We start from the raw sequence: 15,595 nt of genomic DNA on the forward strand, positions 1-15,595 counted from the left end.
ATTCATGGAGCTGATCGGCTCGTGCGAGCTGGTCAACAACAATAAACATGCTGAGGAAAATAGCAAGATATGGTGCTATTCCTGGTTGTGAAAGAACACAGTCGCTGCATTAACTTCCTTCTGATCCTAATATTAGGAATGAGTGGTTGAACTTTATTTTTAATGAAGTTCCAGCTCACGTGGGGAAGACATGTTCACTTTAGTTCACTGCGGGATCGTTTGTAAACAAATCTCCGGTCGATGCTGGATTTGGATCCGACAGGAATGGTGCAACACGTGTGTGAGTAAAACGTGTTTTTATATGTAAGTTAATAGTATTGCATTGTTATTGATCGTTTTGCTTATGTGTACGTGTCTAACAGAAACATAACTTTGGCACGCTGGACTCAGACACGTATGGGCAAGGGCTCGCAAAGCCCGGCAGGCCGATGAATCTCATAATATTCCGTTCTTGATCTGTGCTATTCTCTCTCTCAAGTTGACATCTGAAGGGCGGCGCATGTGTGCACGTTTATGTGTGTGGTTGTGCGCGCACAGTTCACGCTTATATCATTCTGATCTTGCGGGCTATGTAATATAAAAATAATAGTCCAATCAATCGCGGGTGGATGAGAAATAAATCATTGTGTTTGTTTGATAAAGATGTTTATGAGAAAGTCATTCCGGTTGCCGCTTCTCCCTCACACTCTTCTCTCCCTCATGTGAACTGACAGGGGAGCTTAAGATCATTAAATATGCAAATCTAATCCAATCCTAGCCGTTTACTTCCAAGTCTCCAGTACGGCACGCCCATCAAAACCCAGCGTTTTGGAGAGAGCCTCAAAACCAGTGTAGAAAATCGCCTTTTACTTATTCGTTATGATGTGTTTGAATGTAAAAAACACACGAATATCATTAGTTGACCTCAGACAACAGTATCAAAAAAAAATTAAAAAGCCAGTTCATGACAAAATTTTAAATTTTGAGTTAACTGAAATTAACATGTTTAGATAATACAATGAACATTATTGAGAATTGACAACCTTTATTCAAATATTATTAAAAGATTGTGTAAGCGGGTAATTGTGGGTTTTATGTGTGTGTGATGACGCAATGAAACATGCCAAATTGTGCTATTTTCATGATTTATCAATTTTTTATGCGGTTCAGATACAATCATATTTTGATTTTCTATTTATTAAACTAATTTCCTTTGTTGTATCAACTAAATGTTTTTATTTCAATAAGCTGAAAGTTAAAGCAACCAGGTTACTTACTTTTTTAAGTTAAACCAACAACAACAACAACAACAACAACAACAAAAAATACAGTGTAGTTAGCTTGCAATTTCCGTAAAAAATGAAATTGAATATTTACTTGCTTGCTAATGTATTAGTGTTTTTCTTTTATTGCGGAGACTTAGGCATGCACTTTAAAATAACTAAAAAATAATTTGGCAAAGTGATAAAATAATGCAGACCGGAAACTACTTTATTGCCATGCATTTACATAAAAATCAATCAACACCATACAGAGCATATGGTGTTGTCAACCAATTAGATTTAATCTTTTAACAGCACAGCATTATAAAATATAAAATAATGTATTCAGTATTTCTTTGGTATTCAGACAGAAGGAAAAATATGTACTTCCTATACTGTATATTTGCCTACAAATACAGTGTTAAAAAACATTGTTTTACCATAGTTTTACTGCCAAAAGAAACACACCCCTACAAATAGTGTATTTGTTTTAATTTAAAACTATTTAAAATGCTTTTAATGCTTACTTACACGCAGTAGGGTTATTACAAATTCAACAGCATGTGTCACTGAAATGTTGGCCAGAACACAGGTGTGATGCTATTGCTTCCAGAACCACAAGAGGGCACACCGAGGAATGATTCATTTATTGATCAAACTGAACTAAATTTAAAATTGTACATTGCTTCAGACAAAATAGACAGATAAAAAAAAATACCAAACATAATTATAAAATAATTTATTTGATAAACATATAAATAATGATTCAACACTCAATGCTCAGGTGACACCAAATACCATTTATTAGGGCTTTACAAAGACTACAAAATCCCCCAGATGAATTAAATTGTGGTCTCTTTCTATTTACATGATATGTTACTTACAAATGTACAAAATATAAAACATCTACCAACAAATGTTCCACCTGAAAAAAAAAAAAAAAACCTTTTCAAAGTAGTTCAATGTTATGCGCTCAACCGAGAGATGCGTTTGCCATAACATCAGGAAAATTAAAAGACGATTTCTGATGTACCATGGACAATCACTATTTGTGTTTGAGGTTAGGGACCGTTAGGCAGTTTGAAACCTGTACTGCACTTCTTATAAATGTTTCTGTTGAGTACTTTTACACTGAACAATGGTTGACAAGCAAAGCATCAGGCACAGTCACAGAGTTTGGAGGTTACATCCATAGCACCGCTGTAGTGCCGAGGAATCGAAAAGAAGCGCTTTCCTGAATCAACAAAAAGGTGGATCGGAAAGAATCAAAGGTTGAAGCCTGTGAAACTCTGGCAGTGAGAATGAGTTACTTTGTTTAAACTAGAAGGTGAAGCTGGATGTGGTCATGGGCTTATGCTTTTCAATGATTCACCTATAGCACCTTGTATGAAACACTTTGTACCTCCTGACCATATGCATCAAGCTAACGGAGATTCAGTAACTGTAAACATGTGCAAACTCTGAAAATATTCTCAAGTGAAAAGTCTTTCACAGTAACATTTCTGGGAAGTCGTAAGTGATTTACAGTGGACCTAAAAGCATTCAGACACTTTAGTCACACTTTTATGTATGAATGCCATTGCATTAGTCTTGCATCTTCAAAATAAATGATGCTAGATCTTTAACTATCTTACTTTTTCTGAGCCAGTAATGTTTTTTTTCTTTGTGGTATACTTTTTTTGATAGTGTCCTTGTTACACATTACATGTACTTACTATAGTAATAACAGTAAATTATGCATAATTACAAGCTACTATCCTTGATCCAAACCCTAACTCTATAGTAACTACACTGTACAACATTTTTGTTGGTTTAACTTAAAAAAGTAAGTAACCTGGTTGCCTTAAAATTTTGAGTTTATTGAAATACATTTTTTTTTGAGTTGATACAATGAAGGAAATTGGTTTAATAAACTGAAACTCAAAATATTATTGTATCTGAACCACATAAAAATGTGATAAATCATAAAAATAGCACAATTTGGCATGTTTCATGCATGCTTTGACATGTTATTTTATTTGCCACAAATAAAACACACACAATTACCCAATATGCTTACAAAATCTTTTAATAATATCTGAAAAAAGGTTGTCGATTCTCAAAAATGTTCACTGTATTAACTAAAACAATTTATTTCACTAAACTCAAAATTAAGGCAACCATGCAGGTAACTTATTTTTGTAAATATTTTTTACACACGTAAACTGACATTTTTTTAAACGTGTACATGTTGGCAATTAATATTACTGTAAGGACACCTTAAAATAACATTGTTTGCTTTTCTTATCTAGTGCAATGACATTCATGCATTTTTAAAAGTCCCATGAATTCAAAATTAAGAGTTTTGTGGCTTTAGTCTGTGTCTGTTAGTTTTGAGGTCATTTATATCATTTATAAGTTGAAAGAAAAAAAAAACTATGCAGATATACACATTTCAAATTTACAGTATTTCTCTTTTAAACATATTGTAATCATAATGGACTATAAATATTGATGGCTTATCCTGCATTTAAAGGTTTATACACATTTCTGTCCAATCAAATGCTCTTTAGAATGAATATATCAGGCTATTTCCGGCAGTCAGGTTCTGCAATAACTTTTGGTTGTGAGAAAACATTCATGGGGTCTTTAAGTGTGGCTTACGTCCAAAGGGGCCAGTGTATCTGAAAGCTGCAAAACAGCGTAATGCCAGTAAGATATGATTACGGAGATAAAACAGTGGATCGCTTTGGATGATTTTGCGCCTTTGAACAGTAAACTGACACTAAAGATTTCTGAAATTGAAAAACACTTCACCTCTCACTGTACAGTTTAGAGATCTGTATAATAACCAGTCATTACAAGACATATAAGGTTTGGACAGGTTGCTGGTTTGCTTTTTTTTTTCTCAGTTAATCACAAGAGCGTAATGCTAGACTAGAAGAGCAGAAACGCAATACCGAGCGGGCAGAGTGCATCTTTAAGAGGCTGTGCAAGACTTGGATATTTACAATCACCTTTTCAACTGTGCAAAACCCACGTGGCAAATAAAATTAAGGATGAATGAACTTCGACTACACGAACACTGGCGCACGGGAGCGCAAAACGTCTCCGCGTGCACGTACACACATACAGCAAAGTAAAAACGGCATGCTAGCGAAGCGACGCGTCGGATTTGTGCTCTCGATTCAAGTGATCCCAGCTCAGCTGGGATTACATAAAGATCTTTTTTTTATTTTACTTTTATACATTTGGACCGTTTTATAATGGCGTGTTTTACACTAAAACACTAATTGTAACAAAAATAAAATATGTGGACGTGGCATTTTTAGGAAAATGGTTGATCGGTTCTGTCCTTAGCCATTATTTCAGCGAAAAAGGACAGCGGCACCACATTTAAATGTCTTCGGAGCTCAGCACATTTAAGGCAGCAAGAAAGCACCATTTTCTGGTCTTTTTCACAAAGCTGGTACACTCTCCTACAAGCAGTTGCCTCGTACCTGCGGTGAGGAGAAAACAACTACACACACGGCCGTGGGCTCGAACGAAAGAGGTCGGTGGTGCAGGAGTGCTGCAGGTCACTATACGCTTGGCAGTGAAACGAGTGGTGGAGACTTCACAGTAGCGGTAATGACACGTTGCACGTTTGTGCTTGTTGGCTAGAGGCGTTTCATGAATGGTGCTGGCGAGATGAGTGTAAACCACATGTTGGTTTTGGCACCACGGCAGCACCGGTTTAGTTGACTGAGGTCAGAATTCAGAATGTTGCCCTTTAGGTTTTTACACCTCAGTGAATTTAAAATAAACACTCGCCTCTGTAAACATATTTAACTAACGAATCACCTCAAATTCCAGTTGTCAGTGTCGTGTGTGCCACCAGCACCTTTTCATTCGCTGTATCCTGGACTCTGCGCCCTTTTACCAGGCGTTTCACAAGCCTGTCTCATTAGCACAAGTCCAGTTGGCCCTTCGCTCTGTTTTTTTAAACCAATCAGAAGACTTCCTCTTCTAATGGGGCGGGGCTCAGAGGGCAGACTCCAATGAAGAGTCCAGCAGGTCGTCGTGGTGACTGGCGCTGTCGCTGTCACAGCTCTGGGCACTGGAGTAGTTAGCAGCTTCCTGTAGCCTCATCAGCATATTCATCTAATGGACAGAGACGGACAAATATATATGTTTGCAATTAGGAAGATGTCACTCAATATTGCCGTGTAACAGACAGTGTCGGGGGTACATGTTACAAGTAACAAATTTGCATGACCATCTTGAATGGGTTGCAAAATTTGTTCTCACACCCAACTCGTCACATATTGATGCTTGTTCAGGACCCCTCGGTGTCACTTTTTTAACACACAGTCTACCCCTTTCGACGCGCAGGGTACTCCATTGCTTTCAATGAGAAACATTTGCCGTCATAAACAGATGCTCTAAAAAGTAAGGCAGCGGCTATTTGTAAATAGCAACTAGATTCTATTAACACTAAGTGAAAACAGCAGCATTTCTTAGCAATCTGCTATAGTTAGATGATATTTATTAGAGTTTTTCCAGGACATAGACATTTTTTGTTAAAGATAGTATTTTGTAATATAACAATTTTCTATCTATACAGAGGGGGCATACTTTAAATGTATTGAAATTAATAAGGCTGAGTGTCATGGTAATAGTTTTAGGTAATAGTAATGGAGAGTAATGGTTTTACTAGTTTTCGGCATTCAAAATATGGTCACTCTTTATTTATACTTCTAAATAGTAATATTTGCAACTCAGTGTTGTTGTAAATTAAACAGTGTGCAATTAACAGAGTGAAAATTATTATATTTGTTAAAATTATTAAATGAATGCCATCTTATTGGGACGATAAAGCCCTCCCTAAACCTACCTATCCTACCTACTTAACCGATAAACACACGTTAGACACTTTTAAAATAATTTCTTAATTTTTACTGAAAAAGATACGATCTGATATAGTTAATGGGAAAAGGGATTGGAGCGACTTTGGCAAATGGCGGATTTGAACCTCGAAACTTCCTTCCATACACTTTACCCCTATTTGCATTTGGTGTAAATACACACTCCGAAATAATAAATACCTGTGACTGCACTTTTATTTGCCTGATACGTGTTTTATATTGTTCCAAAGTGGGTAGGTGTTGGGTTAGTTGCTCCAAAATATAAAAGTAGCCTATACATATTTATAAAATCATGTCTACTTTTACAAATGCAAAGAATTATGCGTCTTGATCTGCGCACAAGGCAAAAACCTGAAAGCGATGTACCCTGCATGTCGGAAATGTACCCCGTGCTCTAAAAAGTGAAGCCGATAGGTCAATTTGTGGCGAGTTGGGTGTGAGAAGGTGTTGAAATCTGTGTGCTGAAATGTGTGAATGTTTGCTCTCATGCAAAATTCTCACTTGCATGGATTCCTATTGAGATGACTGGCTCCACTTTATATTAGGTGGTCTTAAGTACTATGTACTTACATCAAAAAATAAGTACAATGTACTTACTGTGTTCTAATTGTATTGTAAAACACCCTTGCTGATATTGAGGTGGTATACGGGTAAAGTTAGGGACAGGTGGGTAAGTTTTCTTATGGGTCAGTTTAAGGGTAGGGTTAGGTGTAGGGGACGTGCCAACTGTGTAATTACAAATGTACAGAAAACTACAGAAAAAAACTAAGAAACTACAGAAATTATTCACAGATGAAATTACATGCAGGCATTTTTTTAAATGTAAGTACAATGTAAAAACATGCATGTACACAATAAGTGCATTGTATCAAATGATTAATTAAAATGTTAGTACATAGTACTTAAGGCCACCTAATATAAAGTGGGTCCAGATGACTTGCTTTCGCCTGTGAAAATTCGCTGAGCAATGGCAAATATGACGGCACCTTTCCTTTCCACATAAAAGTAACACTGAATGTTTTCCAAATAAGTCCTTTTGATTAGGGCACATGCAGTATTGTACCAAGTTACTTTGAAATGTAACATTCCCCAACACTGGTCTGTGCTGAACAAACAAACAAACAAACAACACACTACCACAGTTGTACAGTAATGATCTCACACAACTACACTAGTGATGTTCAAAAACACAGCCACGAAGCATGGAACTAATGGTGTTCACACGGCACTCATTTACAAACAAGGAACATCAGACCATTGAAACACATCTGGAATGTAACTATGAAAGGACAAACATTGGAACACACACAGATAGAAGGAAACGTTTGTACCTTATCATTCACACAATGACACAATAGAGAAACACTACAACATTAAAATCCTTCACTCTTTAAACACAAGCGTTATCAGACCGAACTAGATCAAACTAATCACTGATATTTAAACAAACAACAGCAGTTCTGTCACCTTATAATCTCTGAACGTCTGTTCTCAGAAAGAAAAAAAAAAAATGAGATGAGACAGCGCAGTAATATTTGTTTAAAAGCCTTTTGGCAAAGCATGCCAGTGACCTCAGGGAGCCACGGTCATTATAATATTATGACAATGAAATGATCACAAAAAAATGATAATGGTTTTTTGAGATTGAGCCTTATTTATGAAATACGATCAGGACACATGTATCCCAGCTGAACTGAATGCAACAAGTTACATACAAATGGTTTTGTGTATTATTTAGACTTATGTTTTGTCCATGTGTCCTGATTCATGAATACAGTAAGTCCCATTGCTTGTACTAAGTGCTGCCACCTAGAGGATGTCTAATTATAGGCGTCCATTTACAGTTATGTCCACAGGAGGGTAGGAGAGGGCTGTCACACAACTACACACTATGCAGAATTTTTTTCAGATTTCTTCTTTTGAATGTGTATATAAGTAGATATAGGAATACATGTTAGCTGTCCTTACAAATACACATAAAGGTAACCTGAACAAAGCAACATTTATGCCCATGTTTCATGTTGCTGCTCTTGGGCAGTTAAAGTTAAAGTATTTTGCTCAACTAGAGATTAAGTACTGTGGTTCTTAGTATCTTATAAAGTACAGTATACAATACCATACCATTTAAAGCTTGAGGTATGTTTGTTAAATACTTTAATTTAGCGAGGATGCATTAAATTGATCATTAAATTGATGGGCGACACATTTGACACCCGAGTTGGGGGTTGGGGGGTTCATCAGGTTTTTACTCAAATTTTAAGCAAACTAGTTTAAGTTTGCTTGTGACTTGTTTATTTATCTTCTTTTTTTATTTACACTACTCATTAAAGGGATAGTACACTTTAAAATGAAAATGATGTCATCCTTTACTCACCCTCAAGTTGTTTCAAACCTGTATGAGTTTCTTTCTTCAGCTGAACACATGGGAAGATATTTTGAAGAATGTCAGTAAACCAAACAGTTAACTGGAGCCATTAACTGGAGTAAAAAAAATACTATGGAAGTCAATGGCTCCAGTTAACTGTTTGGTTACTGACATTCTTTAAAATATTTTCCCTGTGTTCAGCTGAAGAAAGAAATTCATACCGGTTTGAAACAACTTGAGGGTGAGTAAAGGATGACAGCATTGACATTTTAAAGTGAACTATCCCTTTAAGCCTATTTAGTCATTTACTAAATTTTGTTATCACTGGAAATGACCCGCTCGAAATGTGAATCATTGTTTTGTCCATCATTTTGCCAGGAACTCGTGATGATGAAAAAGGCCACATCCCAATATTGAAAACATTATTAACATCTTAAACCGTGAGGGCGAGCCAGTGGATATAATATTGCAAACTTTGCATGCGAGTTATGCCGCTGAAGAAGTCTCAAACGGCAGTCAATTATCCACTACAGAAACTGAAATTAAACACTAACCAATCTGATGCTGCATTAACGGCGGATATTCCCTTAGAGACAATGAGAGAATAATGTAATTTATTTCCTTAATATTTCACCTGTGGCCCATTGTGAAATAACTGTATTTTCGTGAATCGAGTATTTCATGTTAGAGCTGCAGTCCGTAACTTTTTGCACTCTAGCGGTTAATAAACAGAACTGCATGCGTCTCGTGGAAGAACATTGCAGCCGGAGCTACTTCTCTCTGTTTATAAATGTCTTTGACGAGCCACGCAGAGACTGTGCTCCTCCGCAGCGGTCTGAAATAGTACCAATATAAACCCTTATTATAAGTGTATCATAATGATTCAGGGTAAGTCAAAAGGGCGGTTTGGAAAATGGATTCATGCTGTACATTCTCATTATATAATTTTTGTAAATCTTGAACACAAAAAAAAGTTACGGATAGCAGCTTTAAACAAGTTGTTTTTGAAGTGAAGAGTAAGCTAATCTAGCTAATCTTTATATCATTGCAGCACGTCGGTTATGCATTGATGCGCTGTGAAATTATTGCGAGGCAAATTAATTGTAATATTAATTTAATATTAAAAGCAGCCTAATCATAATCATTTAATATGCCTTGCGTGTCCATCCGGCTAAACGGCGTCCACAGACACAACATCGACGCGACTAACTGTTTTATCCAAATCTACATGAATGACCCGTTTAGTAGACTGTAGTCTAGCTTGACTCTCTGAACAATGAGTTTTTCTCACTTATGCTCTGAACGGACCATTCATGTGGATTTAGATATTGCTCATATGGATTTAGATGCACACTCTCTCTGTGTGGCCTGACTCACTGCTCCCACTTGTAGACTCCATGACTACAATACATATTGGGGGGTATCTGCCAATAGAAAATAGCTATTTTAAATTGAAATAATATTTCACAATAATATTGTATGTTTTAACCGACACCAAACTTTCAAATGGTAGTATATATATCTAAATGAACTACGTCTATGAAGCTATATTTACCAGTGGGTCTCCCTCTGTATCGCTCTGAGATACTTGTTTGGAGGTGGCTCCATCTTTGGAGGAGGTGTAGCCATCATAGCCCACGTCCTCCGGCCGCAGCTGCAGCAGTGACTGGCCTTCATGCTGCAGGGAGGCGGAGCTCCAAGGGTAGGTGTCAATCACCCATTTGGAAGGGTCCTCCCATGCCGCCCTCTTACCGTACAGCTGGAGTGATGAGCCAAGCAGATACAAAAAAAAGGTTTTAGCTATAAATTGTGAGAAATACCCATAATACATAAGTGTATGTGATTAAATGTGTACCTGCAGTCCTTCTCGTACTGCTTCCAGTAGATATGGCACTAAAGAATAGTTCCAGAGGTCAGTAAACCACACACGTGAGCCGTCTGCATCCATTGGACAGGACAGGAACAGCCGAGGACCTGGAAGCGACATGATTTAACATCTCTGGACAAAACAACCAAATCACATATGTTAATTGGCTTGTGTGTTGTGTTTATTACCGATTGTGACGTCCGAGGAGCTGTGAGCCTCTAAGAACGAATTGAGGTGTTGCCAGGTTTTGGGGATCCAGTCGATGATTTTGATGAGGTCGTTACTGCGCATGTTCTTATCAATCTCAGTTTCAATCAGCTTTCTTTTCAGGAATCGTCCTAGGAAGCCCTTCACCGGCTCAGTGTGGTTGGCACACAGCACCCACCTGGGGGGTTGATGGTCTGAGATTACACTGAGAACATGACTGGGAAGATCAGTGACTGTGTTTTTGTACTGTATGTATGTGTATGTATGTATGTGTGTGTGCAAGTGACAAATGTAAAATATGATCACAGATGGCCCCCATGTGGCGAGAGGCTAGAATAACATTCATCAGATGCTCTCTGTCTTGTTACAACCATCTGCTACATGTCAAATATTTGAACACAGTACCTGAAGTTGTGATGCAACTCCAAGTTTGGAGATGAGGATACACCCTGGTTCATAGTTCCTATGACATACGGGCTGTGGACGGGACAGGTGCAAATAATAAGATGTAATTCATTTGACTAGTTTCAGATACACAAGGAAAATCCACTGTAATGGGTGTCACACTGTGGCATTAAATGGACAGTTTCAATAATAAATGCTGATTGGTCAATACAGCTAAAATACATATAAGAAACAGTATGCAGTAATATTGTGAAACATTTCTAATTATTATCAATGCTTAAAACAGTTAAACTGTAAATACTGAATCTTTAATGAACTAGTTAAAAGCAACAGCATTTTTTAAAAACAGAAATATTTTTAACAATATAAATGTCTATACTTTCACTTTTGATCAATTTAATGTGTCCTTGAACAAAAGTATTGATTCTTTAAAAAAGCATTTGGGTAGTTTAAATAATATTTACAGTATTGCATATCTCTTGTACTTAAAAACTACATAACTATATTGAAAACAGTTCTCAAATTTGGGATAATAATAGGAATCATCACCATTTGTGATATTTGCAGTTGAGAAATCCATTGAAGATGTCACTGAGGGAGCCAATATGATGGAGGTTATCCAGGATAACTACGGTGGGCAGCTCGATCTCACACTCCTCTGTGTTGCACTGCTCAGCCAAGCTAGAGAGGTACTGTCGAAGATCCTGCTTCGAGCAAACACAAAGCACATCTGTATTACACATCTGACAACCTTTTCATTACATTAAAGGTAGCAATAAGTAAGTCATTCACAGGTTGATTTCACTGAAATGTGTAAGTCTGTGGCGCTTTGGCACATTGGTCTTCGTTTGAGCATATTGGCAACTATTAATGAATGGCATGAGTTTAGAGCGGGATGTGTCCGTTCAGCCAATAGCAAATGGGGAGAATCCTTGGAAAGCCTTTTATAAGACTTTTTTTTTGTGTGGATTTTATACATTAGTTGCCAGTGGCACACCTCTTTAGTTGCTTTTTCACTTTTTCAACTTTAGTAAGTATTTAATGTTGCTGTTTGAGCATAAAAACATCAGTTACAAAGTTCAAAGTCCACTCTGAAGGGAGATAGTCTGAATCTTGTGAAGCTACAATTTCACTAAATAACACTGCCCATGGAATACACAAAAAAATGGGACAAGGTCTGGTTGAGATGCAGTAGAGAAGACCTGCTTTATGGCGTGATATTGAAGAGACGCTGTTTTTTTTCAACCCAGTTCTAAAATCCTTTAGTTTGGCCTTCCTAAGGCAGACGAACTTAGAAAGCAGTGGTTAAAATGTGTTTTGTTTTGTTGTATTTTGTTCTGTGATGCACAATTTACAGAGAACAGCTTTCAGAACCTAAAAGAATAAAATGCCAGCAACACACAAAAGCTTCTCCTGAGAGATAAAGCAATTACCATTTTGTTGGTGCAATCAATTGTTTATGGATCAAGACCTGTGAGTATTTATTATTTGTTGTATAACCCTTTCCACACACCCCCCATCTTGGCAAGTGGGGCATAAATGGCCCAAAATAAAAAGTCATTCTGAAAAGACACATAACCAACATATATTTAGAAAGCCAACACTTTAGAGTTTACAATTCAAGACTCAGAATTAATCAGACTGTTATTAATGGCGATATATAAGATCAAACATAAAAACAAAATAATAAAAGGCTAATACAAATATTTATTGTCCCCTGTAAGCTCCCTTGCAATCTATGTCTGATGTGGCGAACAGCCTCATTCATGTTTATATTGTTCTCACTCAACAAACCTTTCACATCTCTGCCATGAGACCTAATTTTCATTATTCTTTTATCATTACTTATTTGTTCATATTCAGAGGCTATTAGCCTTTATTCTGCATTATGGCTGTCCGATCGACATTGCTTTGATTCCAATATACATGATGTATCCACCTAATATAAATAGTCAGTTTTAACTATATGTTTTATGTTGTTGCTATGATGTAAACAAATGGCAAACTGTATGACTCCACTAGCCTGCTCACTAAAATTACAGTGCTGATGAAGTGTTTAGCTAAGGGGCTTTCGTAAGACTGTTCAACGAGCCTTAAGAACTTACCACTCTGAAATGTCCTGTAAAATATGTGGCAAAACTGACACCATCATTAATCTTTAGACCTGAGCAGGTGAAATTCACGTTATGGTACAAGGGGCCTGACATTTCCGGAACACACTCGGAGAGGTTCGCCAATCACAACACACACTGGGCCAGCTTACCAATCAGAGCATATTTTGTATTTTGGCTTAATCAAAACAGAAACTAAATGGGGGTTTGAGTCAGACTGGCAAGAGAAGAGCTACAGTAAAGTAAAATGTGTGAAAAATAATGTGTTTTTTGAACAATCAAGCATGAAAACCTATTCTAGTACACCCCCACAGGGCATAATAGGACCCCTTTAAAAAGAATGCTTCCCAGAATTGAAATACATACCTTGCTGGACTTCTGGTCCACGTTGAAGCTCGCCAAGTTAGTATCGGTTACCTCTCGACCAGTCTTGGAGATGATGTAGTAAGCTAGTTTAGTGGCTAGGTAGGATTTGCCAGTTCCACTAGGACCGGACAAGATAATTCTACGGTGCTCCATCAGCAGGTTCAAATAGCGTTGAATGATGGGTTTAGGGATCAGTGTATCAAACACCAAGTCATCAATACTACCCTCCTTCACACCTACATAAACAAAAAGACATTTGACTTTAAATCTTTGCTACACATCCTTTTTTTGAGGATGCTACAAAGACCTTTTGAGGTTCCTCACCTTTGAGGCTGACTTTGATGACGTTGTTGTCGCCCACCAGATATCCACAGGGCAAGAGTTCAGGCACCTCAGAAGCATGAGATCGGACCACATCCCCCATCCTGTAGCACACTATACTATCCGAATTCAGGCCCAGACTGGTCAACGGGTCCACACGGAACACATACTCCTTAAGGCAAGAAAATTAATCTGTTAGACCTGAAATATTGCAACTGAAATATATTTGCAAAAGACTAAACTAAAAAAGACACCTTAAATAAGCGTCGTATTACACCATCCAACACGTCCCACTTGGTCTTGCCACTGACGCCAATGGAGCCAATTAGATACACCTTCTTCTGCATAGCCTTAGAGGATGAAAAGATATGAAATGATTCTGGTAAGGTAATGTTTATTAGTATTTTAATTTCAAAACAGCTTAGAAATTAAAACAGGTTTTTTAAAATCACTCCATACCTTGGTCTTGTTGGAGTCGCTGTTGATGGTGACCACTATGCGGACGCTCCTTCCTTCTTTGCGTAGGTTGCCCTCATAGCCGTCATCCAGCAGAATATCTGTGCACACAAACACAAACTTCAAACTCACTGTGTGACAAAATATCAAAGCCTGAACAACTCAAAAGACTTATTGCCAAGTGAGTCATTGAATGTGGGGGAGAAGAACCTTTTCAGCGCTGACAAATACGGAGAGAGGAGACACTAATGTTCAGCTTTGACTGTAGTTAAACACCGACCACTTTTAGCTTTGTTGTCTGCGGGGCTGAGCTGTTTGGTTTTAACAGGGCTTTGAATAAAGGAAGAAGGCTGTTAGTGGAGGAGTGCAGCTTTGATGGGCCTTGTACAAGGAGCTTGGTGAATGGGCAGAAGGGAGGCGCTTTGTATTCATCCTGCACGAGGATCTGCAGAGGAACGATAACGTCCCTCCACCACACGTCCGCCCACGCTCTAGTGCTCCTCCACACATCTCTCCATCAATTAAGCAGCCCAAAGTCCTGAGAGAGCGCAGAAGTCACTACTTTTAATTAGCCGGAGAAAAAAAGAGTCCTCGCCACCCCGCCCCGAAACGTGGCCGCAGGCACACCGTTCAAACCCTCCCTTACAGAAAAGAGGCCATTTCACTCTTCACTGCGTTCTTTCTCTTCCCGCACAGCTGTGAAATAGTCTTTCCCATGCCAGAGTTTTCATTAGCGCCACACCAGAATCATCAATAATACAGACATATGCTAATCTACACTGCAGTCCATGAGCTGAGCACACTGGTGGAAAACGAAATCATCCGATTGAAAAAATATCTATTTGGTGAGATGATTTTATGTATTAAGTTTGCTTGCAACGTTTTTAATTGTGACCTCATATCCCAAATAGAATTAAGTCTCACAAGAAAACACAAATTTAGCACTATTTTTCCATGTATCATCAAAACAGTGACCCATAAAAATAATCATTACCAGAATTTCAAAAAGGTTTGGATATTTTGAATGTCTTTAATAGGCTGTGTTGTGATTTGGTCATACATTTTTTTTTGTGCAGTTCTTAATGCCTGTTCATTTCACAAGAAGAATGGAAACTATAACGATAACTATTACCATTAAGTAAAAAAAAAATCGTTCATACTTTATCAGAGTCCACCGCAAAACTACATTGATAACAGAACTGAGGAATGATATTGTTCCTTTTCTTTTCCAGTTAATGAGCTATAAAAACTTAACATTTTTATGTACAGTATGTTGTTATAATTGACTAGGTTAAGTATAGCAATCAAACCAATTTATGTAATACACAAATGTCATCATATTTTCATTCTAGCTACTTCTATAATGTATT

At 37.6% G+C, this 15,595-nt stretch overlaps 1 protein-coding gene across 6 annotated transcripts in view; it reads right to left on the minus strand.

The window, feature by feature from the left end:
- Window positions 1–2,021: 2,021 nt before the first annotated feature.
- The window catches only part of nav3 (neuron navigator 3), a 363,919-nt gene continuing 350,345 nt past the window's right edge, over window positions 2,022–15,595 (minus strand). For all 6 annotated transcript variants that reach the window (XM_067428267.1, XM_067428265.1, XM_067428263.1 and 3 more), the window contains 10 exons: window positions 14,229–14,326; window positions 14,024–14,119; window positions 13,773–13,941; window positions 13,449–13,684; window positions 11,521–11,675; window positions 10,972–11,043; window positions 10,548–10,744; window positions 10,348–10,466; window positions 10,048–10,251; window positions 2,022–5,363 (listed from right to left, as the gene is read on the minus strand). In XM_067428267.1, coding sequence (XP_067284368.1) covers window positions 5,244–5,363; window positions 10,048–10,251; window positions 10,348–10,466; window positions 10,548–10,744; window positions 10,972–11,043; window positions 11,521–11,675; window positions 13,449–13,684; window positions 13,773–13,941; window positions 14,024–14,119; window positions 14,229–14,326 — 1,466 coding nt within the window. In that variant the 3' untranslated portion in view covers window positions 2,022–5,243. The remainder of the gene's footprint in view (window positions 5,364–10,047; window positions 10,252–10,347; window positions 10,467–10,547; window positions 10,745–10,971; window positions 11,044–11,520; window positions 11,676–13,448; window positions 13,685–13,772; window positions 13,942–14,023; window positions 14,120–14,228; window positions 14,327–15,595) is intronic.

Source organism: Pseudorasbora parva, chromosome 20 (assembly GCF_024679245.1).
Source record: "Pseudorasbora parva isolate DD20220531a chromosome 20, ASM2467924v1, whole genome shotgun sequence".
Taxonomy (NCBI): Eukaryota; Metazoa; Chordata; class Actinopteri; order Cypriniformes; family Gobionidae; genus Pseudorasbora; species Pseudorasbora parva.